Raw genomic sequence first — 26,315 nt, 5'->3', positions numbered from 1 at the left:
TCCTCCTCCTCTGGAGGAGGAGGAGGAGAAGAAGAGGAGGAAGAGGAGGAAGAGGAGGAGGAGGAGGAGGAGGAGGAAACAGCAGCAAGAGAAGCAGCAGGTAAGACTAAGGTTTGTGGGGTGGGGTGGGGAGGAGTGCATGCACATGTGTGTGCTGGCAGTGTGGGTATTGATGTCTGAATGGGGTCTATGAATGAATGCATGTGCATGTTTGCAGTGTGTGGTGGGGGAGGGCTGTAGTTTTCTGCGTGTGAGTTGAGGGGATGATTTGGAGGCAATATTCCTATTAAATAATGCATTTTGACCCATAGACCTTCCTCTCCAATTTGTATGCTATAATTGGCATGATGTATATTTTGTAACAATGGCTGATAATTGTTCATCCTTCTTTAAAATCTTTTAAAAAAATTATCGGGTAGCCATTATCATCATCATCATTATCATCATCATTTATCTCTCTTTTCTTGATCGTGGTGGTTTTTCTAGATGAACATAATGGGCTTTGCCAAGTCATGCTGTTTTTTACTGATTCAGAAATTTCCAGACTATTGAACATGTTTCAAGTATGACTGCTTTCTGGATGTTGGTGTGCATGTAGGTTTCCTCTAAAAAAATAATAATGAAGTGATGCTGGTGAGTGATGTGACTAATGGAATAATTGTAACTTTTTCCTGTTGCCATAGTTCTTTAACTTCCATAGCCAATGGTGTATATTTTTCTCTCTTGACTTCTTTCTTTTCTGCAACATTTTTGTCATTAGGTATTGCTATGTCAATGAGGTAGGTGTGTTTTTCTTGGTTGTTTTTGACTATTATGTCTGGTTGAAGTTGAAACAAGCTAAGAGGTGCTAGCCTTTAATCCATTTTGTTCCATGGCTAATGTTTGCAGGCTAATAGTAGTTTATACTCTTTCTGAATGCTTATTTGCTTGTTTGTCGTACTAGATTTTTCTGTACTTGTCAACTGCTTCATTTGTTCAGTGGTAGTAGTATGCTGAATGTGTGAGTCTGGATAAGGGAAAGGTGATGGTGAAAGAGTGTTAAATGTTAGGAAAAATTAGACTATGGTCATAAAGTGAAGGACTTGCAGTCAGAAAAGATATTTGAGGGAAGGGGAGTATAACAAAAGCTTCAAAGTACAGCAAAAGCTACAAAACTAGAAATTAGTGAAATTAATTTCATATATGTTGAATGTCTCACTTGTTCTTTATTCCAGTGATTTTAGCATTAAGATGTTATGTAGAACAGGTTTGTTTTAATTATGTGCTGTGAAATCAGACATGTGACCAAGGCCATGTTTGCATGGGCATGCCCCCTTGGGGGTTGGGCATGTTGGTGGGCATGCCCCTTTGAGGGATGGGCACATTGTCCTCCCTTTTGGTTTCCAAAATATGGTCACTCTAGATAAAACTCTCCTCTTTCAGGGCTGAATGAGCCTGAACATGCTATCCAAACTGGTCCCCAGTGTGTTCAAGCCACGTGCTCCCTTATCTTCGAAGTTTTGCAGAATGGGTGCATTTCCCTGTCATTTCATCTACAGGGCAGGGGTCCCCAACCTCCGGGCCACGGACTTGTACCGGTCCGTGGCCTGTTATGAACCGGGCCGCTCAGGTGAGCTGCTTTCACCCACCCATCCCCACCCCAGCATACCTGACTGTGGGGCGCCATCTCACCTGCCCAGCCAAAGCGAAGCCAGGACGCTGGGATGGGGCGGCTTTGGAATGGCGTGCCCAGCTGGGTGCCCACCCAGCCAAAGCAAAGCCAGGACACTGGAGTGGGAGGGCGGGGCGCTTTCCAAAACCATCCCCTCAACCCCCTCCCAGTCCGTGGAAAAATTGTCTTCCACAAAACCGGCCCCTGGTGCCAAAAAGGTTGGGGACCACTGCTACAGGGCCCTCCAAGAAAGTGGGGTGCTGCTAGCCAGGGCCTTCATCTCACTAAGAGAGCATGCTCTCAGTCCTCTAATGGGCATCCAGCTTTGGACAGGTGTCCATGCTATAACAAGCCAGGCAAGGTGGATGTGTAAATGGCTCATCGACACAAACAACTTAGATTCACTTTGAAGAAAGAGTCCCAGTGTCCTCGGATGTTGCTTTTTCCTCTCAATGATAATTTGAGAAATGTTACCTCATTGCAACTGTGGTCTTTTTAAAACAAATTGCACAGTGTCAGATCATTCAATTTTCATCAAAAAAAGAGAGGCTCCACCATAGTTTGGCAAGGCAGCATTACATCTGTTGTTGTTTTTGCTACCAGGAGGCAGTGATCCTTTGCATACCAGGAAGTGAGTTTAAGGGGGGAAATGTAAAAAAATCATAAAAATCAATGGATGACCCAATTCAATTCAAATTTGGTGTGCTTAAAGCTCTCCCTAATATCAATTAATGTGCCAATTTTGGTGTCTTTATCTTTAAAGCTTACACAGATGTAAGCATTTGTTTAAAATCCTGCTCCTGCGTCCCAGCGGCGGCTTGGGTGATACTCTCAGAAAGTAGGGGCTAAATAGGGTGAATCTTTTTCTTTTATTGCACAATTAAGGCAGGATGCCTGGGAGTACTTCACAATCAAAGCAGATTATAAGGTGGTAAACTTCTGAGTCATTTGCATGCAATTTGCAGTGATTGCGCAGTATAACGCTGGTGTAATAAAGCTCAAACTTCAATCCTGTTGATTTCTATGGGTCTACTCTAAGTAGAACTAAACCTGGATCCAATGTGTGGGCTGGCACACTTCTCTAGGGCATGAGAAGCTAGCTTCACTTTGGAATGCTACTGAAAAAGGAGGCAAGACCATTGACTGGCATGGCCCAGGGCTGTGGGATGCTTCTTATCTTTGAAAGCAAGATTTCTCCCACACATTTGGTCCTATGGGGAAAATAAAATGTTGTATTTAGGGAGAAGATTGCAGTGGGGTTAAAAGACAGCCACAGATGCTAATCAGAAGTGTGTGGAAGGAGTGGTACTTTGTTACTGTTCATTTTACTATTGCTCCACTTTTCTGTTAGAGACAAGCTAAGTGACTTGCAAAAAAAGGAAAAAAATACAAACAAAAATAAAATGCAATTCAATTAAAATTAATATAAAAAACTGCAGCACTAGAACATCAACATTCCAGCTGCCTCAGAAGCTGGAGCTAGTGTAGAATGCAGCAGCTCAGCTGTTATCGGAAGATGCCTCTTTACAGCATATAACTCCTTTGCTGAGGGAACTGCACTTGCTTCCTATTGGCTACTGGGCCAGGTTTAAGATTTTGGTAATAGTGTACAAAGCCCTAAACAACTTGGGACCAGGATACCTGAGAGAGCGCCTTCTCCCTTACCAACTTGCCCAATCACGGAGGGCATTGGAGGGCATGCTCCTGGTGGTTCCACGTGGACCTAGTGTCTGTCTGGAGTCCGACAGAAACAATTAGTGTTAGCTAGGGTGACCATATGAAAAGGAGGGCAGGGCTCCTGTATCTTTCACAGTTGCATTGAAAAGGGAATTTCAGCAGGGGTCACTTGAATATATGGAGAACCTGGTGAAATTTCCTCTTCATTACAACGTGGAGGCAGTGACAGACTTTGTATTTCTGGGCGCAAAGATTACTGCAGACGCTGACTGCAGCCAGGAAATCAGAAGACGTTTACTTCTTGGGAGGAGAGCAATGGAAAATCTTGATAAAATAGTTAAGAGCAGAGACACCACACTGACAACAAAGGTCCGCATAGTTAAAGCAATGGTATTCCCCGTAGTAACCTATGGCTGCGAGAGCTGGACCATAAGGAAGGCTGAGTGAAGGAAGATAGATGCTTTTGAACTGTGGTGTTGGAGGAAAATTCTGAGAGTGCCTTGGACTGCAAGAAGATCAAACCAGTCCATACTCCAGGAAATAAAGCCAGACTGCTCACTTGAGGGAATGGTATTAAAGGCAAAACTGAAGTACTTTGGCCGCATAATGAGAAGACAGGATACCCTGGAGAAGAGGCTGATGCTAGGGAAAGTGGAAGGCAAAAGGAAGAGGGGCCGACCCAGGGCAAGATGGATGGATGATATTCTGGAGGTGACAGACTTGACCTTGGGGAGCTAGGGGTGGTGACGGCCGACAGAAAGCTCTGGCGTGGGCTGGTCCATGAAGTCACGAAGAGTCGGAAACGACTGAACGAATAAACAACAACAAAACAACAGTCAAAGCTGCAGGAGCCCTGCCCTCTTTTAAATCTAGTCACTCTAGTGTAGCGCCTGCGCCTTTAACTGTTGTGATGAAGAGGGAATTTCACCAGGTTCTCCGTATATACAAATGACACCTGCTGAAATTTCCTTTTCAATACAACTGTTAAAGGTACAGGAGCCCTGTCCTCCTTTTCATAGGGTCACCCTAAGTTAAGGATGCAGAAATTACACAAATTTTAATATACATATAGAACAGTAAACACTAAACACTTGAAATACAGATTCAAAAGGATGTTACTTTAAAAAAAAAGTTCTTGATGTGTGGAGGAACTCTGAAAAGGCAGGTTTCCTCTAAATGGGGTTCGCTGAGTGGCGGCCCAAAACTCTCATTTTAGAAAAAGTTTATTATGAGCAGTCCTGCAGCACTGCGAGGTGGCGACCTCTAGAGGATCTGAAGGATAGTTTCAGGCAAAGCTAACGTGCTTATAAGGTAACATTCTCAGAAACATCGGCAGAACTTCCTCATATAATAAACCAATCATAATACAGTAATAGGTAAGCTTTTCTAACTAATGATAGGCAAGGATTGGTATGCATGTGCAGAGTTCTAAGGATAGGAAAAACAAGACATTGATGGGTATTGCAATCCAGGAACATCTGTTCCTCGTGGTAACACCCTTCCTGTCCTCGCTAGGAGGCTCACACTCTGACTAATGTGTCAACACTTCTTGTTGGTTGGGCAAGTGTTACTTAGGGCGGCACATTCAGTTTCAAAAAAACAAATCAAATTTAAAGGGGTCTATTTTGTGATGGAAAGAAGGCAAGAAGGAGCAGGAGATGCATGGGAGGCAAACAATGTCAAAAGGACCTGAGAACATCCGTAACTGGGGAGTAATGAGCCTGCGATAAAGTGCTCATCTGATGTCGCTCTTAGAAAGGCCGTAGCTCAGTGGCAAAGCAGATGCTTTGCATGGGGAATGCCCAACATCTCCCGGCATGGCTCAGAAATGTCCCTCTCTGAAATCCATTGTTAATCAGTAGTGAGCTAAAGGAACCAAGGATTTTATCCTGGCTGTGTTTTTCTATTGTATTTTCTATTTTGCTTTTATACTGTTTGTTTTATATTTTGAATGGTTTTTATGGTTTTAATTTTTTTAAACTGCCCAGAGAGCTTCAGCTATTGGGCAGTATAAAAATGCAATAAATAAATAAATAAATAAATAAATGTCTGGTTTGGTTAGGGTGACCCTATGAGAAGGAGGACAGGGCTTCTGTATCTTTAACAGTTGCATAGAAAAGTGAATTTTGACCATATGACTGGATTTGCCTGGATTTGTCCGGGTTTTTGACGACAAATCCGGGAGGGGGAGGGGAAATCTGGATTTTTCCAAAGAGCAGCTCTAATGCTTATAACTCCGTCATTTTTTAAAATAAAGACATGAAACTTGGAACGATGGTAGCTCTTAAGAAGGGCTTTAGTCGTACCAAATTTGAAACAGATCTGTTAATCCATTGATTTTTTAGGATTTTTTTTTTAAATTGAGGTTTTAAAATTATTATTTTTAAAATTGTCATTTTTAAAGATAAAGAGCTGGAACTTTGCACCATGATAGGATTTAGGTAGAGCTTTAGCCACACCAAATTTGAAACAGATCTGTTCATCCATTGATTTTTTAGGAATTTTTTTAAAATTGACTTTTTAAAATTATTTTTAAACTGTCATTTTTAAAGATAAAGAGCTGAAAGTTGGAACCATTATAGTTTTTCGGTAGAGCTTTAGCCATACCAAATTTAGGAATTTTTTAAAATTTGAGGATTTAATTTTTTAAAAATATATGTATTATTTTTAAAGATAAAGAGATGAAACTTGGCACCATGATTGCTCTTAACAAGGACTTTAGCTATGCCAAGTCTGAAACAGATCTGTCCATCCATTGAGTTTTAGGATTTTTAAAAAAAAGTTTGAGGTTTTAAAATTATTTTTTTTAAAATGACATTTTTAAAAGATAAAGGGCTAAAAGTTGGCACCATGATAGCTCTTAAGGAGAGATTTAGCCATGCCAGGTTTGAATCAGATCTGTTCATCCATTTTTTTAAAGGACTTTTTTAAAAGTTCAAAGTTTTAAAATTATTGTGTTTTAAAACTGCTGGAGCCATATCCTTCAAACTCAGGTTGTCAAATCTCCTCTTTGGGGTTTTGCATATTGAGCAGTTTCAGCCCTTGGCATTAATGGGATCTCCAGTCTTTAGGTGATTAGGGTGGGTGCCACAACACCCACCCTAATGTTAGAGTAGAGAAACTTGTGACAATTATACACAAGCTTTTTTAAAAAAATGAAATTAAAAAAAGCCAGCCATCCGGCCAGCCAGTAGCAAATCCTGTTAACAACAGCAGCTTGCAATGAGTGAAGATATAGTCAGAAAAGATATTTGAGGGAAGGGGAGAATGTAACACACAGAGTATAGCAAAAGCTTCAAAGTACAGCAAAACCTACAAAAGTAGGAGTGAGTGAAGTTAATTTCAGATACATTGAATCTCTCACTTGTTCTTTATTTCAGTTATTTTAACATTAAGATGCTATGTAAAACAGATTTGTCTTAAATGTGTGCTGTAAAATCAGACGTGTGACCAAGGCTATGTTTGGGTGGGCACGCCCCCTTGGTGCTGGACACGCCCCCTTGGGGGCCGACCATGTTGTCCTCCTTTTTGGTTTCCAAAATATGGTCACCGTATACATGCCAGTACTACACCTCCCAGCATGCTTTTGGCGGACTGCAGGTGCCCACGTCCTCTGAGAGGCGCTTCCCTTCTCTCATAGATGATTGAGGGGGGTATTGCGAAGGAGGGGAAGTAAGCAGCTGTCACTGGACATGCCCAGCTCCAGCCAAGTCCTGCCAGAACTGTATTGAAGGGTCAGGGCCAGCCCACCTACTTGCCCCTGTTCAGTGAGGCTATTTCTGGGCATGCGCAGAGTGCTTCCCTTCCCTCTCTCCCTCCCTCATAAGTGTGAAGATTGTAAGTGAGTTTCCCACAGTTTCTGAGAAAACAGCGATATCAAGACAGAGTCCCTTTGGGCATGTCCAGAGTTTGGAGTCACAAAGTCACGCTGTTGTATCTAGTTATGATTCTAAAACCAGCAATGGCAGGTAGGAGGAGTCACCACAAATGGATGCAGCCCATTTGTGTGGGTTGTTGCCTTTTATGTGGAATTGGGTTGACTGCTCAAGACTCACTTTAGATTACCTGCGGGATTGCCTTCTCCTGTTCAATCTGCCCCCTACACTTACGTCCTCTAGGAGGAATTTACTACAGTCAGCAAAAACTAGGCTGACAACTGTTAATAATCTTGCTGAGTTTAAGAAGGCCATAAAGACTGATCTAACATGTCCAATTGTTATTTTAATATTGTATCAGTTTTATATGTTTTTAACCAGTTTTATGCATTTTACTGTAATTTTGTATTTAATGTTGTTTCCTGCCTCTATCCAGAGGGAGAGGCGGGTAAGAAATAAATATTCTGTTCTATTCTATTCTATTCACAATGGCCACCAAAGGCCCGTAAGTGTGGCCTCCCACACAAGGCTTGCTGGGAGTTCCGTACAAGGCATGCTGGGAGTTGTAGGCATAAACCTAGGTTTTTATAAAATACTTTAAAAATATTTTAAACCTCAAAATTCATATTTTTAGATTTTTTTCTGATCCATGTACACAAAGACCTGTCTTGGTGAACAGTATTAAGGCAGTACCATATGTGGAAGTGGGTAAACATTTCCACACATACTTATTTATTTATTTATTTATTACATTTTTATAACACCCAATAGCCAAAGCTCCCTGGGTGGTTCACAAAAATTAAAACATAAAAAGTATAAAACAAACAGAATAAAAACATGATCTAAAATATAATATAAAAGCACAACCAAGATAAAATCAGCAGCAGTTCAGAATTATTATTATTATTATTATTATTATTATTATTATTATTATTATTATTATTACATTTATATACCGCCCCATAGCCAAAGCTCTCTGGGCAGTTTACAAAAGTTTAAATACAAATTTAAAATACAAATTTAAAACAGCAAAGTCAAAATTAAATTTATAGACTGTTAAAATGCTGAGTGAATAAAAGGTCTTCACCTGGCATCTGAAAGAATATAGTGTAGGTGCCAGGCGAACCTCCTAAGGGAGCTCATTCCACAGCTGGGGTGCCACAGCAGAGAAGGCCCTCCTCCTGGTATCCACCTGCCTCACCTCCTTTGGCAGGGGCTCATGGAGAAGGATCCCTGAGGATGACCTTAGGGTCCGGGCAGGTATATATGGGAGGAGGTGTTCCTTCAGATAGCCTGGCCCCAAGCTGTTTAGGGCTTTCAATGTTAATACCAGCACTTTAAATCGGGCACGGACCTGGACTGGCAGCCAGTGAAGTTGGAAAACACATACTTTCTGCTTTGTAGGTAGAGATAAATGCACCCTATGGGTTACACAACGCAAAATATATACTTTGAATAAACAGAATAATGAGCAGTATGAACACAGTTGATTCTATCTAAATGGGCATTTAATAAACCCAAATGTTATAGAAAGAAAACTGATTGCAACAGTGAAATTAATTTTGGTAGGTTTACAAATAATAAAGTAGACGAATTGTGTTGTTTGTTTCAGTACTTCATCAGTGAAACTAATTATATTTCACGCCACGCTCTGTATCACCCTCACTCCACGCTGACGTAGGAGAATAAACTATAAAATAAAGAGTGAAGGGGGGATAAATGCTTCTGCACAAATTACAAAAAAAAAATGTTAAAATAATGAAGTAAATGAGGGTATTACCTTATTAAGTCAAAATGAAGTTATGAAAATATACAAATAAAACATACAGATTACTCGCCTGTAAAACTTCAAAAACAAATTCTACTCTTGTGTTCAGAAATCCTTGAGTGGTCTGGAGATTTGAGGATTGGCTATCCTTGTCTTGATACTGACCAATAGGGATGACTTAGTGGATAAAGTGCCAGTTACAGAAACTCTGGGGGAAAGTGATAACATCATTCTTGAGTTCTTGATTTTAAAGGAAGCAAAAGCTGAGTGTAGCCATACACGTACTCTGGATTTTAAGAAAGCTGATTTTAATAATCTCAGAACTATGATAAGTAAGGTCCCATGGCAAGTGGACCTAATGAGAAAAGGAGTCCAAGGTGGGTGGGAGTTTTTTTGAAAAAGCAAATTTTAAAGGCACAATTACAAACAATTCCAACAAGGAGAAAAGATAGAAGACAACAGAAGTAACCACTGTGGCTCCGCAAAAAGCTTAGATATGACCTGAAAACAAAAAGGACACATATAGGAAGTGGAAGGACGGCCAGGCTACAAAAGAAGGGTACAGACAGGTAGCACAGAAGGGCAGGAATGGTATTAGGAAGGCTAAAGCTGAGAATGAGCTGAGGCCAGCAAGGAATGCTGCAAGCAACAAAAAGTCTTTCTTCAGTTATGTACATAGTAAAAGACAGGAGAAAGAAATAGTGGTTCAGCTGCTTAATGAGGATGGCAAATTAATAACAAATGACAGAGAAAAGGCCAAAGTGCTCAGTTCTTACTTTGGTTCAGTCTTCTCCCAAAAGCAGGTCTATGATCCCCCTGGCAAGAGTGAAGTACAAGTTGAAGGGGCAGGATTGCAGTTTGAGATTGATGAACAAATGGTCAAGGAACACTTAATTTCTTTGAACAAATCTCCAGGGCCCGATGAACTGCATCCTAGAGTAATAAAGGAGCTGGCAGAAGAATTCTCAGAACCACTGTCCATTATCTTTGCAAAATCATGGAAGATGCGTGAAGTGCTGGACGACTGGAGGAGGGGTAATGTTGTCCCTATCTTCAAAAAGGGCAAAAAAGAGGAACCTGAAAACGATAAACCAGTTAGTCTGATATCATTTCTTTGAAAAAAAATTGGGCAGATTATAAAGAAGTCAATCTGTAAGCACCTTGAAAACAATTCAGTGACTAGAAGCCAGCATGGTTGTCAAGAACAAATCTTGTCAGATTAATTTGATCTAATTTTTTGATCAGGTAACCTCTCTTGTGGACTGTGGGAATGCTGTGGACATAATATATCTTGACTTCAGATGAAACAGGGGAAAAGGGGTATTTAGACTTCAGCAAAGCTTTTGGCAAATACCACATAGGATTCTGATCAGCAAACTAGTTAAAAGTGGGCTAGATGGAACAACTAGTAGGTGGATCTACAGTTGGGTACAGAATCAGACTCAAAGAGTGCTAATCAATGGTACCTGGGAGTGGTAACAAGCAGGGTATTGCAAGGCTGTCTTGGGCCCAGTGCTCTTCAACATTTTATTAATAATTTGGATGAGGAGGTGCAGGGAACACTTATCAAATTTGCAGATGACACAAAATTGGGTGGGAGAGCTAATACCCTGGAAGCTGGAAGACAGAAGGAAACTTCAAAGTGCTCTTGATAGGCTGGAACACTGGGCTGAAAACAACAGAATGAAATTTTATAGAAATTTCATCCTATTGCAATGAAATTTTATAGAGATAAATGCCAAGTTCTACACCTAGGAAAAAGAAACCAAATGCACAGTTACAAGATGGGGGATACTTGGCTCAGCAATACTACAAATGAGAAGGATCTTGGAATTGTTGTAGATCACAAGCTGAATATGAGCCAACAGTGTGATGTGGCTGCAAAAAAAGGAAATGCTATTTTGGGATGCATTAATAGAAGTATAGCTTCCAAATCACGTGAAGTACTGGTTCCCTCTATTCAGCACTGGTTAGGCCTCATCTTGAGTATTGCATCCAGTTTTGGGCACCACACTTCAAGAAGGATGCAGACAACGTGGAGCATGTTCAGTGGAGGGCAACCAGGATGATCAGGGGTCTGGAAACAAAGCCCCATGAGGAGAGACTGAAACAACTGGGCATGTTTAGTCTGCAGAAGATAAGATTGAGGGGAGACATGATAGCACTCTTCAAATACTTCAAAGGTTGTCACACAGAGGAGGGCCAGGATCTCTTCTCAATCATCCTAAACTGCAGGACACGGAATAATGGGCTCAAGTTACAGGAAGCCAGATTCCAGCTGGACATCAGGAAAAACTTCCTGACTGTAAGAGCAGTATGACAATGCATTCAATGACCTAAGAAGCTCGTGGGCTCTCCCACTCTAAAGGCCTTCAAGATGCAGCTGGACAGCCATCTGTCAAGGATGCTTTAAGGTGGATTCCTGCATTGAGCAGGGGGTTGGACTCGATGGCCTTTGGGCTCCTTCCAACTCTACTATTCTATGATTCTATGATTTTATGAATTTCCGTGTTGCAATCAGTTTCTTTCTATAACATTTGGGTTTATTATATGACCATTTAGATAGAATTAACTTCGTTCATACTGCTCATTATTCTGTTAATTCAAAGTATATCTTTTACATTCTGTAACCCACAGGCCACATTTATTAAGTAATAAAGTGTGAATAGCATTCAGCTCTCTTTGCACAATGTTCCAGCTCTATTCAGTTGGGTCATTTACTCACAGGTCCTCCTCTATTTGTTTTAACGAATTGTGAGGGCTCCTCCTTTGTTTTTTTTGCACTGTTTTCTGGCAAGCGTGCATTCTAAGTGGTTGCTCATTCAATGAAAATATGTCGTGTTGTACCAAATGGAGCCTTTATGTAACCAAAGGGCAAAATCCAAAACTTTTGGCCATGCACCCCACACACTGTTTGTACTGCAGAATTCTGTCTGCTTATAGACAAGGTATGTTCACAGGCAAGGACATTAAGAAAGATCACTTCGCATACTGATAGTCTTGTCCCTCAAAGGGGTGAAAGGCTCGCTACCCTGGCATGTTAGTAGCCAATCAAACACACAAGGCTGGAGAATGCTCTTAATCGTTTTTTCTTCCGATACTGCAGTATGGGGGTGCTCTCCGGTTCTACAAAATGGAGGCACCTCAAACAAAGGAATCTCAGTCTTATTTATGGGCCCTGACTACAAGAAGGTGTTAGTCTCTTTCTAACCCTTCTATTGGTCAGTTCTGGATTAGCAATTTAGGTTACATCATCAATGGAAAGTTAAGGTGCATAATCATGGGTTACATTCAATGCTCTATTGGTTGAAAGTTTGGTTCCTTGTCTGCTTGGTTTGATACCTCTTTCTCCTCATTTCATTTATTATATTTCTACTAGTGTAATTTTTAATTTAATTTTTGGTTAGTAGTTTATCTATTACGTATTCATTGGTTCTTGTTTATACTGCTGTGCTTTGTATGTCTTGGTTGATTGGAATACACTCTGCTATAAAGCGCAATATAAATTATATATGGGGTGCTGTTGAAAAATAGATTATTGAAATTAGAGGGACATGAATTGAGATTCAGGTGGCATGGTTATTTGTGGTATGACAAAGCCAAGGTTAATGTATAATTTAATAATCATTTTGTACTATGTGCCATTTTGAGGATATGGAACAACTAAAAACCCAGGTTCTGTCAGAAGATACCATTGTGGTTATCACCGCAGGAAGCTTATCATAGAAGAGTGACGACAATGTATAACTGGTTGACATAGCGTGATATATTAGAATTGTTTCAAGGTGAATATAAATTAAAATCAAGAGAAGGATTGATTAAAAAAAGGTTACATATGTCAATGGTTTTCATATTTCATTGACATATGTCAATGGTTTTCATATTTACAAATGACGGAAAGGTTTAAATTAGATGAAAAAGCTTGTGGTTTTGAACAAACAAAATCTGACTTTGAAAGGGTATTATGTACAAATGATGAACATGTTATTGCAAAAAAAATATAAACTTTTGTTGAAGTTTGAGACAGAGGAAGAACAAGTAAAGGATTGTATGATAAAATGGGGCCAAAATTTTGGATATAATATGGCACAATGGGAAAATATGTGGTCAAGAGGCTTAAAATTTACTTTAAGTGCTAGCTTGAAAGAGAACATTTATAAGATGATATATAGATGGTATACGTCTCCTTCTAAGTTGGCTAAAATGAATAAAGGTGTATCAGGAGCTTGTTGGAAATGTGAAGAACAAGAGAGAACATTTTATCATATATATTGGACTTGTAAAAAAGCTAGAACTTTTTGGATACAAATTCATTATTTAATACAGAAAATATTAAAAACCAATATACAATTGAAACCAGAATATTTCCTTTTGGGTTTAATAGACGATCCGATGAAAAGGAATTATGGGACTTTATTTTTATATATGATAATGGCAGCGAGACTACTATACACACAAAAATGGAAAGGTGCAATACCGTATTTCTTCGATTCTAAGATGCACTTTTTTCCCTAAAGTAACAGCTCTAAAAATTGGGTCGCCTTAGATTCGATGGCGCCTTAGAATCGAAGAAATACGGTAATTACATTTGTCGAGTCTGCAGCGGAACAGGCGGGGAAAGAGGGTAGGGGGTGAAGAGCGAGCGAGAGAGAAGGGAGTGGAGAGAGAAGTGGGGGGGGGAGAGGGGCAACGTCTCGGAGCATCTCAAACATTGCCGCCGGGAGCCGGCTGGGAGGGACCCCAGCTCCGGCAGGCCAGCGAGCTTCCAAAGAGCTCGGCCTCGCCTTGTTAAGGAGATGGGAAGCGGAAGAATCACCTGAGCAGCGCTGGTTGGGCTCGCCCGCCCGCCCACCCCCTCCCGTCTGTGTGAATGGTGCAGACCAGCTTTTGAATGCATGTGTGGCTGTCCGTTCCCAGGCAGGGGACGATTGGTTCCTGCTTCCCATTCATGTAACCTGCCTCTATGCGTGTGCGTGTGGGTGCGCGCGCGTGTGTCTGTGTCTCGCTCGCTCCCTGTTCCTCTACCCCTCCGCTGCGTGTATGTACCGTAAAATTGCTTTGCTGGCTGATTGGAGAAATTTATTTTTTCTTCGAATCAAAACTTTTTTTCCCTGTTGGTGGCACTGAAATTAGTGTGCGCCTTAGATTCGATGGCGTCTTACAATTGAAGAAATACGGTAGTACCTACGATGACTGAATGGCTAGTGAAGATGTTGGAGTTGGCGGAGATGGCAAAACTTACATCAATAATTAGAGAAAAGTCAACACCTAGGTTCAGAACTGAATGGAAACCTTTTATAGACTTTTTGTGGGATCAAGAAAATAATGATTTGTTTATCTGTGGATTCAATGAATAAGAAGAAAACTTTAAGATAAAAGAGGGGAATTTTGACTTTTGTAATTATAGAACAAGAGAAAATATTGTTACATATATTTCCTGTGGAGAAAATCAGAAGCCCAGCTTAATTTTGTATGTTTTTTGTTTTATCTGTCTTACTTTGTGTATTTCATGTTTGTTAGTTTGTAATGTTTTGAAACAATAATACAAATATTATTTTTAAAAATGGGGATGCAAGGAGATGCGGTCGCCCCATGCATGGGCGCGGCACCTCCTCCAAAGTAAAGGAAAACAAACAAACAAAGAACGGGGATGCGAGGAGGCGCTCCTCCTTACATGCAAACCCGCTATCACTCCTTTGCATGTGGATGATGCGAAGGAGCACAAATGCAGGATTTGGGGGCTCGAGGCACAAAAGAACAGTCGTCAAGATGCAGCCTTGGTGCTAAACTCAGTTTTGCCTCAATGCAATGTGTGAAATGGCCCTTAAACGTTTCCAGCAATCTATCCCTGAAAGTCCAGGAAACAGACACCTAAGTCCTCTGACTGGCACTTGCCATCCTGGTGTGATCCACATTCTTGTGGACTGGTGCAAGGATATGAGAATTAAAGATGGGATCCAACAGTTTGCTGCAGTGTAAACAACATACTTTCTACTTAAGTTGGAGCAAAGAACAACAGATAGTTGGGAAGGCTTTGGAATCTAACTTGCAGCTGGAAAAGAGAGTACTTTCCCCACAAGTCACCCAGAAACCAGATCACATTGTGATATAAGGATACTGTGCGATAAGCAGAGAGCGGAAGTACAGCCGAGAACAGCCTGCAGACCAAATAGCTCCAAATGGCTCAACCCATAAAGTACAGAGGAAGGCAAAAATCTTTTCCCCCAATACAGCCTGGGAGAGAATTTGTTCTTGACCCCACTTGTGATGCTAATTTCTGCTCATTGACAGTAGGAAGAACCTCACTAGTAGGTTTCTATGGCCCTTTTGTTATGAGTAAAGAAATCTAATCACAAAATTGCAGGTTTGTAGGTAACATTCACAAACAAAACCAAAGGAAAACAAAAATCCCTTCACACATCACAAACGACTTTTGCAGCAGCATTTTCCTATACAATTGATTTTTACAGGAAGATGTCACTACCAGTGGTTGCTCAGTTCTGTCTTCATGCGTCTCATATGGTGAAGCGTGGAATTATTCAACCGAAAACAAATGCTATGATCAAAACAACCCCTGAATGGTCCACATGGTCTTTGTTTACTTCCTCTTTCCTCTCTGGGAAGAAAAAGGAAGCAATGAAGGATGAAAGCAGGGGCGGAGAAGTGACAGTAAGGAATTGTGATTTCCCCCTGTGTGACGGCGCTCTTTATAACTAGAGAAGAATGGGAGGGATTGTTCTTTTTGTGAATTCTTTTTCATTTCTATATAAAAGACAATGGAGAAGATAGCTTTGACAAAAGAAATGAACCAGAATCACCAACACTGTATAAGCAGGACTGTATGTATTCCACACCAAGTCATTTTAAAAGTAGCCGTCTCTTTCTGCCAACCATCTAACGGTATTTTGGGAGGCTGCACATTTTCAGGTAAATTGATCCGAGAATTCTGAACACTTCTTCTGCCCTTTCTCCAAGAAGCTCAGAGTGCAAGGACCCAGATAATATCATCTTTACCATAACTCCGTGAGATAGAATCAGAACACAGGAAAAAGTAATCCAAATGAGTTTCATGGCTGAGAGAGGCTTTTAACCTGCTACATCACTCTGCCTTTCTAGTCTTTTGCTGCTCAGCAGTGCTTCTGTTTATAACTTACAAGTGAATACCAGGGACAAAAAGGCTGCCGTAACATATCAAGGGGTTTACACTACAGACATGGATATGCAAAAAACGTTATTATGCACATAATAAGGGTCAAGCAGGATGTCATGGATAGAATGCTCAGCTCTAGGGGACTGCTAGTTCCAAATCCCCAAGTAAGCCATGATGTTTGCTGGGCTAAAGGTAACTCTGGACAAATCACCATTATGCAACCAAATGCTGCTCAGCAGGTTTGTTGGGATATGAACAAGGGGGGAAATGATGTATGTCATCAGGAGCATTTTGGCAGAAGAGTTGGATACAAACATCATTGGTGGGGCCGCACCTTTTCGATTTTGATTGATCCCCTTAAGAACAAAGTAATTTGGAATTGGTCCTATTAGAGCTGGCCGTTCATGAAAAGGTTGAACTGCATTTGATGACTTTCTGGTTCTGGAGGGTCCTTAGATATTTTTGAAATACTGGATTCTTTCATTCTAATTGCTCTATGTAATGAAAGAAGACATTATTTTATCTGCAAAGAATGGAGCAAAAATAATGAAAGGAATGAATTGAGCAAGTTACTTTTTTACATAATAAATTGTAGCCAATTTGTCATTGTTTTGGGAATGGAAGGAGCAGGTGGGTCACAGAAAAAAATCAGTCCCATTTATAAGTATCAAATAAGATCTTGGCAGGAAAGACTTTGCAGCAAAGAAGCCAGGGAACCCTGAAGACAGACACGCCAGTTGCTAGAAGCAGAGATTAAGCAGAAGGAGCTGAGGTTAGAGTGCATGGAGCAATGGACATCTTAGCATGCTTGTGGAAATCTAACTTGAATTTCCAAGTACAACTTCGGCAGAAAAAATATTTATGGCACAATATGGAGAGAGACAGGTGTTGCACTGTTGCCTGTTATCTTCAGGTAATGACTGGGAGGTGGGGGAGAACACCACACCTGTTCCTTAGCTAGTAAGGCTTTTGCCCATTTCACCACATGCAGCAGCTGCCTCTCTCCAAGCCCATTCAAGCTGGTCAGGAGGGCAGCAAAGAAGTCAGGCTGGTTGTTGTCATGACTTACACAATCCATACCAGGCTCAGTTGCTTCCAGGAGATTGAGGAAGATTGGCTGGCATTCCAGGCTGGCCACATGGCTCACGGGCTCCTTTAGGCCTTGCTCCTCCATGGGGTTTGATGGGCCAGCTGTCTCCCCTTCCTCTTGCAACTTCAGGTTACCCAGTTTCTTCAACTTGCGATCTGAAGAGAAGAAGAAGTTTACTCAGAACACCATCCATATGACTGGCAGACATGTGGTCGCTGGAGCAAACTCTTTTCGAAAGCCCATGCAGGATGGTCAGCAGATCTTGTGAACCTGTAGCTATGCACTGAATCTAGCCCTTGGCTAGCTGCCACAATGGCTTGAATAGCAACACAGGCAAGGATCATAGAATCATCGAATAGTAGAGTTGGAAGGCCATCAACTTCAACCCCGTGCTCAGTGCAGGAATTCACATTAAAGCATACTTATTTGTGAACATCTAGGTGGTGAGCTGCTGTTGCAAGGAGAAAGACAGGTTGCTTACCTGTAGCTGTAGTTCTTCGAGTGGTCATCTGTGCAGTCACACATATGGGCTCTGCGCCTGCGCAGGGCCAGCTTCGGAAACTTCTATAGCTGGAAATCTTTTAGGCGGGAACCCCTCCCCCACCATCCACTGAGCATGCTCCGGGGTTCCCGCCTAACTCCCCAGTTCCTGAAACTGCCTAGACAGTCTCACTGAGGAGAACCACCAGGTGATCAAATAAGTTAATGACACCATAGTGGGGACGGTGGGAGGGTTGTGTGACTGCACAGATGACCACTCGAAGAACTACAGTTACAGGTAAGCAACCTGTCTTTCTTCTTCGTGGTCTCTGTGCATCACACATATGGGCAAATAACAAGCTGACTTACCGGAGGTGGGTGGTGTCAGGTGATAGATGAGTCTCATAGAATTGCCGATAAGACGGCACGCCCAAAAGTGCAGTCTCTGCACGCTCTGACGTCCAGACGGTAGTGTCTGGCAAAAGTCAGTGGAGTCGACCAGGTAGCCGCTTTACAGAGGTCTGGTAGAGTGATTCCCTTTTCAAAGGCTGTAGAGGTGGCCACTCCTCTCGTGGAGTGAGAACGCACCTTACCCTCCAACAGGAGGCCAGCGAGTTCATAGGCTAGCTTAATAGTCTGAACTACCCAAGCAGATATTCTCTGCGGAGATGCCTGAAGTCCCTTTTGCTTGCCCCCATAACAAACAAAAAGTCTTTGGGATCTCCGGAGGGTAGCAGTTCTGGACTGGTAAAAGGCGAGGGCCCATCTTACGTCCAGGGTATGTAGAGCAGACTCAATAGGGGACGTCGGCGAAGGGGAAAAAATTTGGGAGCGTGATGTCCTGCCCAAGGTGGAAAGAAGAAACGACCTTTGGGAGAAAGGCTGGGTCCGGTCTAAGGACCACCTTGTCAGCATGAAACACCGTGTATGGTGAGTCTATGCGAAGTGCTGCTAGTTTGGATGCACGCCTAGCAGATGTGACTGCAACAAGGAATGCCACCTTGAAAGTTAATAGCCGCAAGTCAGTCCTTGCTAGAGGCTCAAAAGGCTTGGCAGATAGTGCCTTGAGCACCACGGAGAGGCTCCATTGAGGGACAAAGGAGCGAACTGGTGGAATGGTGTTCTTCATGCCCTTCATGAACCGTTTTGTCAAAGGGTGCGTGAAGACTGAACAGCCCTGAATCCAATGGTGTGAGGCAGAGATAGCTGCTAAATAGCTGCTAAATAGCTGCTAAGTGATGAGAACTTGAGTCCTTTTTTAAATAAAGAAAAAAGAAAGGAAAGCACTGTTGCTATTGGTGCTGAAAACGGGTTCTCGTTCCTAGTGAGGGCAAAAGCAGAAAATGCTGTCCATTTTTTTGCGTATGATCTTCTAGTAGCTGGTTTCCTAGCTGCTAGAATAATGTTCCATACGTCAGTAGGCAACGGTTGGTTGTCTAGCGTTGCCTTATCCTCCATGCCGTTAGGTTTAGGGACTGGACATCCGGATGGAAGATGAGTCCCTTCCCCTTGGATATGAGGTTGTGGCATTGAGGCAGTCTGATAAACTCCGCTGAGGATAGTTTGAGTAGCAGAGTGAACCACGGCTACCTTGGCCACCAAGGCGCTACTAAGATGGCGTTGGCGTTGTCACTGCTCAGCTTTACAATGACTCTTGAGAGGAGAGGTATTGGGGGGGGAACAGGTACAGTAGCTGTCTGGTCCACGTCCTCTCGAAGGCGTCTCCTAGAGATGCTGCCCCGTGGCCCGCCCACGTGCAGTATTGGTTGCAGATGGCGTTCTCTGGTGACGCGAATAAATCTATTACAGGCTGTCCCCATGCCTGAAAGATCATGTCTAGTACAGAGTCTTTCATCCTCCACTCGTGTGTATCCACAAAGGTGCGGCTGAGGTCGTCTGCCAGAATATTGTCCTGGCCTGCGATATGAATGGCAAAGTCATGTCATCGGCAATTGCCCAATGCCAAATGTCCAGAGTGAGGGAGATCAGGTCCATAGACCGCGTCCTACCTTGCTTGTTTATATGCCAGACAGCAGCCATGTTGTCCGTATGGATCTGGATTACATGACCCGACAAGGTCTGCTGAAAGGCATATAGTGCTTTTTGGATAGCCATCAACTCCAACACGTTGATGTGTCTTGTCTTGTCGAGGGAACTCCAATGCTCTTGTATGGTTAGATCCCCGCAGTGGGCTCCCCAGCCCAATAGGGACACGTCTGTCATGAGATGCTGAGATGGCAGTGGGGTTTTGAAATCTAAGCCCTGTGTGATATTGGGCAGATTCGTCCACCAAAGGAGTGTGTCCTTTATTTTGGTAGGGAGCGACAATTTCACTCGGTGAGCGTCCAATGTGTTGTCGTACTCCCGCAGAAGCCATAACTGTAGAGGTCTCATGTGCAGACGTGCCCAAGGGACGACGTTGACAGAAGCTGCCATAAACCCCAATAACCTTTGTACCTGGAAGGCAGAGGTGATTTTAGAGCGGAAGAGCTTAAGTGCAAGCTTAATTAACGTATTGGCTCTGTCCTCCGGAAGGAAAGCCCTGGAGCGGGTTGAGTCCAGAATCGCTCCAAGGAATTTAATTTTTTGGGTTGGTTGAAAATTTGATTTTTCCTTGATGCAAAGGCCTAATTCGTTGAGGAGGTTGATGGTGAGGTGGGTATTATGGGCGGCTTCTTGCTCCGTATTAGCCACTATCAGCCAATCGTCCAAGTAGGGGTAAATTTCTACCCCTCGAGTCCTCAGAAAGGCGCAAACTGGTGCCATACACTTTGTGAAGACTCGAGGAGCAGTCGAAAGACCAAAAGGAAGCACTTTGAATTGGAAGATGTCTTCCCCCACTATGAACCTGAGGAATTGGCGATGATCAGGGTAGAGATGTGAAAATAAGCATCTTTAAGGTCTATGGAAGTAAACCAATCCCCTTGGGAGAGGAAAGGTAGGATGCTTGCTAAACAGTTCATCCGGAATTTTTTAGGGTTGATGAACTTGTTTAGCTCTCTGAGGTCGAAAATAGGTCTCAGCCCCCCATCCCGTTTCAGAACCGTAAAGTAGCAGGAATAGAACCCGCCTCCTAGTGCGCAAGTTGGTAATCGCTCTATGGCGCCCTTCTCTAAAAGAGATGTAGTCTCTTGCAATAGAGCGTCTGTAGGTGGTGAGAACCTTGCGGTTCCGAGGGAAGGGGAGGTGGAGAACTCTATTTTGTAGCCCCGAGAGATGATGTTAAGGACCCATGCATCAGATGTAATAGTGGTCCAATTGTGGAAAAAAGGGGCGAGGATGTCACCAAACTTAGGTGTTAAGCTGTTTGGTATATGACAGTCAAAGACGCCGTCTTTGATTTGGATCAGGCTTGCTCTTGTTTTGCTTGAAGCGTCCTGGGTATTGCTGTTTCCTGTACTGACCTTGAGGTTGGTACGTAGTGGGACGGTCTTGTAATAGGAATTGCTGTTGCCTTGGTTGGAACTGCTGCTGCGTTCCCGGCCAGCGCCTCTGGCGGAATGGTCTCTGAAGCTATTGTTGTTGCTGACCAATCCCCATTTTCTTAGCCGTGTTTTTGGCTTTCTGGATGCTCTCCATGGATTCATCCGTGGAAGAGTGGAAGAGTCCTTCCCTGTCAAAGGGGAGGTCCTCAATGCGGGTGCGTGCTTCTTGCGATAGTCCTGCAGACCTAAGCCACGCATGCCGTCTCAACGCAATGGAGGCTACCATTGCTTTTGAAGCACAGCCAGTGGCATGTCTCACCGTATTAAGTTGTTGGCGTGACAGCCTCATGGCCTCCGTGTAAAATACATTAGCCAGCTCTCTCTGATCATCTGGCAGATATCCAGAAAGGGTTGCCATCTTTTCGCACAAAAAGGACTGATATTTTGCCATGGTGGCTTGGTAATTGTGTACGCGGGGTGACAAAGACGAAGAAGAATAAATTCTCCTTCCCAGGCCGTCCAGCCTACGACCCTCCTTGTCGACCGGCGCATTATGTTTCCTTTGAGTGCGTCCTTGGGACGCCTCCACGATAATTGAATTGGGTTTGGGATGGGTGAAGACAACCATCTGTCAGGGATGCTTTAGGGTGGATTCCTGCATTGAGCAGGGGGTTGGACTCGATGGCCTTGTAAGCCCCTTCCAACTCTGCTATTCTATGATTCTATGATAAGAGGAAAGGGGCTGTCTTTTCTTGGATTTTGTAAATGTTGTCTAGCCTCCTCGACGTTGGTGGCATAGAGGGGGCATTTTCCACGACTGTTGTGCTGTGAGTAACAGCACAGGTAAGTATGGAATTGCCGCTGGGGTAGATGACTCACAGTATAGATCGTCGTACACCGGGTCGTTTAATTTTTCTATTGACTGGGACATTTTGATCCCCAGGGATCTCGCCATCCTTTGCACTTGGTCCGTGAAATGTGCCAAGTCTTCAGAGGGGGAGATTACATCTGTCGCTACCACTAAATCATCCGGTGAAGGGATGGATGGTGCCGGCGATGGTTCTTGAGAGTAGTCTGATTGATAATCATCATCAGACGGCTCATCCAATGCACTTCCCCTTATCCTAGCCGCGGGCAAAGATTGCAGAGTCTGCAATGATACCAACGTAGTCGGTGCCGTAGTCTGCACTGATTGAGGTGGAGGTCTCGGTACCGAGGGTTGTGGTGGTGGTGGCATAGCGGCAGTATCTTCCGCGGGTGGAGGGCGGGAAATTGTCTCTGATGGAGGTTGGCGAAAGCGCAGATAAGGAGCATACTGCTCCTGGTAGTAATAAAAGTCTTGCTCTCGCCTATGTCTCCAATCCTCATAATAGTAGGGAGGATAATGTGGGGGTTGCCAATCCTGCCTCCTGTTTGGTGTGCGGGGTGGCCCCCGTAGTTGTAATACTGGCTTGAATGAATTGAAGCCGGTGAACGATCCCGGGTGTATCCATAGGGTGATAGGGGACGGTACTGACAGCCGTCGGTATCGGGAAGTGTTTGTGTTTTTATGTATGTGAATTTGAGTTTCAGAGCACAAGGGATCGGAAGAGACATTAAAAGGGTGACTATGGATAAAAAAATAAAAGTATCAACACTTAATGTTAAAGGTTTGGGGGTAGTCGTGAAAAGGAGGAGAATAGAACAAATGTTTAATAAGGAAGGATCTGACATTATAAAGATACAAGAAACACATCAAGGGTTCGAGAATGCAAATATGATAAGGATCAAGTGGTTAGCTTATTATGAAAAGTCATTGGGGACTTCAAAAAAAAATGGAGTGGCCACTTTGATTTCAAAAAAATGTGGATTTATATTAGAAACCATAAAAAAGGATGATAGTGGTAGATATCTTATGATAAAAGGTAAAATTGAAGGAAAGGTATATACATTAATTAATGTTTATGCCCCAAATGAGAGACATAGAGAGTTTTTATAAAATTATTTAAAGAAATAGAAGAATTCAAGGAGGGGTATGTTATCTTAGCTGGGGATTTTAATATGGTTATGGATAACAGATGGGACAGGTCAAACCCCACTAATGTTGAAAAGAGGAATGATATTACTATATTGAATAAATTAGCAAAAGAAAATGATTATGTGGATTCCTGGCGCCTACTTAATGGGGCTAAGCCTGGGTTCTCATATTACTCCCCAGTTCATCATACATACTCCAGGATAGATCATATATTTGTCTCAAAAGATTTTGCAACTAAGATTTGTAAAATGGAAATGGGGGTAATAAAGGTAACTGACCACGCATTGTTAAGTTTAGAATTTGCAATTAAGAAGAATTATAAAGAGGCGTACAGGTGGAAAATGAACACAAAAATATTGAAATATAATAAAGTGGTAGAAAAAATTCAGAGGGAATTGTCAGAGTCATGGGAAATCAATGAAAAGGGAGGAACAGCTGGGTCAGTCGTTTGGGACACCATGAAGGCTGTAGTAAGAGGAATCTGTATTAGAGAAATGTGCAACTTAAAAAGACAACAGTATGCAGAGCAGGAGAAGCTAGAGTTAGAAATTAGAAGTTTGGAGGAAGAATATTGGCAGGGTAAAAATAAATATAAATTAATAGAAATACAAGCTAAGAAGAAACAATTAGAAAATTTAAATTTAGAGGAAGTTCAAAAAAATTTAATGTATATGAAAAGGGAGTATTTTGAAAATAGCAATAAGAATTCTAGATTGCTTGCCAGACTCACACAAAAGGAAAAAGCGAGAAATGGGATAGGAGCATTGAAGGATAATCAAGGAAATTATTGTCATACAATGAAGGATAAAATAAAAAAAATTCAGAAATTTTATCAGGAATTATATAAGGGTAAAGAAATTCAAAAAAAGAAGTTGGAGGATTATATAGGAAGATATATAAAGAAGGGAATAAAAATAGTACATAAAGAGCAAATGGAGAAGGTAATAACTCAAAGAGAAGTTGAAGATGTAATTGATAATTTGAAAGTGGGTAAATCACCGGGAGCAGATGGCTTAGGATCAGAATATTATAAAGTTTTTAAGGAGTTTTTAGTTCCGAAATTATTGAAACTTTACAACGCTATATTACAAGGAGAGAAGATACCAGAATCATGGGAACACTCATTGATAATATTAATTTCAAAACCAGACAAAGATTTGACTACCCCCGATTCATATAGACCTATTTCATTAATAAATCAAGATGCTAAAAAAATTTCATCTATTTTGGCTAAACGGTTAAATAAATTTATATCAGAATATATAGGAGAAGATCAATGTGGATTTGTGGCGGGGAGGCAGATGCATAGTTTAGTGGGAAGAGTTTTAAATGTAATACACGCGATAAAAAAATCAAAGATCAAGGCAGGAATTTTGGCATTGGATATTTTTAAGGCTTTTGATTGTGTGAGCTGGCAGGCATTAAAGATTATTTTAGATAAAATGGGATTTGGAAATAAATTTAAAACTATAATAGAACAGTTATATTTCCAAAATACAGCTGTAGTGGTGGTAAACGATGGACTCACTGAAAAGATACGACTAGCCAGAGGTACAAGACGAGGATGTCCGCTCTCGCCGGTCCTGTTTGTAATGGTTATGGAAGTATTAGTGAACGCAATAAGAGATGATGGAGAGATAGAAGGAATTGGAGATCTAAGGAAAATAAAATTGAATATGTTTGCGGATGATACCCTATTGACCCTATTGGATACCCTATCCAATAAGAAAAATAGATAGAATTAAACAACAATTGAGAGAATTTGAAGAAGCTACAGGATTAAGAATAAATTGGTACAAATCAGAGATGATTTTGTTTAATCATACTAAGAAGGAAGAAAAGGAATGGGAACGTAAGGGAATAGAAATGAGAGTTAAGGAACAGATTAGATATTTGGGAATTAAAATTACAAAAAACTTAGACAATTTAGAAAAGGAGAATTTAACGAGGTTAAAAAAAGAGGTATTAGAAAAATTGGAAAAATATAAAAGATTAAATCTATCTTGGTTTGGAAGAATAGCATTAATAAAAATGAAGATTTTAGCTAAGATTAATTTTGTGTTTAGGATGTTACCAATAAAAATTTCAGAAGTTGAGATAAAAAGTTGGCAAAATATTATAAATAAATATTGTAACGGAGATAAGAAAGCGAGGGTAAATAAGAATAAATGGTATTTAAGCCAAAAAAAAGGAGGATTGGGTCTCCCAAATATAAAATTATACTATGTAGCAAACAGGTTAAGACATATTGTAGAAGCAATTATAGGAGTAGGAGATTGAGATTGGATGGAGGATAAAACTACATGTAATGTAGAGATGAGTTTGGAAAATGTTTTTTTTAAGGAAGGAGGGAGAAAGTGGGTTGAAAGTATAGATAATCCACTCCTGAGGTCTCAATGGGAAATTTGGAGTAAATTTAAAGGGAAGCTGCTTCCGAGCAACTCTCCCTTGTCACCGGTAATAATGTTAAAGAATTTCCCAGAGGAACTGAAGGGTAGATTAAGTAAAATATTAAAAGAGAAAAACAAAATGAAATTAAAGGATTGGTTAAGAGATATAAATACAAGAGAAGATATGGAAGAGCTGTTAAAGGAGAAAAAATTGTCTTGGTTAGAGTATAGGCAATTAGAACAGTGGAATAAAAAGTGGATTAAAGAAAATAGAGTTTGTAGAGAAATGACGAAGTTTGAGGAGTTAATAGTAAATAAGGAAAAAGGTAAAGGAGGAAGTATAGTCTTAAAAGGGTTAATGAGCGAAATATATAAAATATTGTTAGAAAAAGGGCTAATGGATAGCTCAGGAAAAATGGTACGGGAGACAGATTTGAAGGTACAAATAGGGCGACAGAGCTGGGAGGGACTGTGGAAACAAAGAGTGTTGAGAAGTATGTCAGTGAGAATAAAAGAGAATTACTTTAAAATTTTGTGGAGGTGGTACCTAACCCCGATTAGATTGAATAAGATAAATAATCAGCATTCAGCAAATTGTTGGAGAGGTTGTGGGGAAAAAGGAATGTATTTACATATGTGGTGGGAATGCAAATATGTACAAAGATTATGGAAGATGGTGTTTTTTGAAACTGAAGAAATAGTGGGAATAAAAATAGAACAAACACCAAAGATTGCATTACTGTCACTATTTGAAGATTTAAAATGTGGAAAATAAATTAAAGAATTGATATC

General features: G+C 41.4%; 1 protein-coding gene across 1 annotated transcript in view; it reads right to left on the bottom strand.

The window, feature by feature from the left end:
* Positions 1 to 14,845: 14,845 nt before the first annotated feature.
* The window catches only part of LOC134409358 (androgen receptor-like), a 59,504-nt gene continuing 48,034 nt past the window's right edge, over positions 14,846 to 26,315 (bottom strand). Inside the window, exons 4-5 of the mRNA XM_063142070.1 lie at positions 17,068 to 17,366; positions 14,846 to 15,722 (exon numbers count right to left, since the gene is read on the bottom strand). Coding sequence (XP_062998140.1) covers positions 15,570 to 15,722; positions 17,068 to 17,366 — 452 coding nt within the window. The 3' untranslated portion in view covers positions 14,846 to 15,569. The remainder of the gene's footprint in view (positions 15,723 to 17,067; positions 17,367 to 26,315) is intronic.

Source organism: Elgaria multicarinata, chromosome 15, assembly GCF_023053635.1.
Source record: "Elgaria multicarinata webbii isolate HBS135686 ecotype San Diego chromosome 15, rElgMul1.1.pri, whole genome shotgun sequence".
NCBI lineage: Eukaryota > Metazoa > Chordata > Lepidosauria > Squamata > Anguidae > Elgaria > Elgaria multicarinata.
This window is presented reverse-complemented; position numbering and strand designations above follow the sequence as displayed.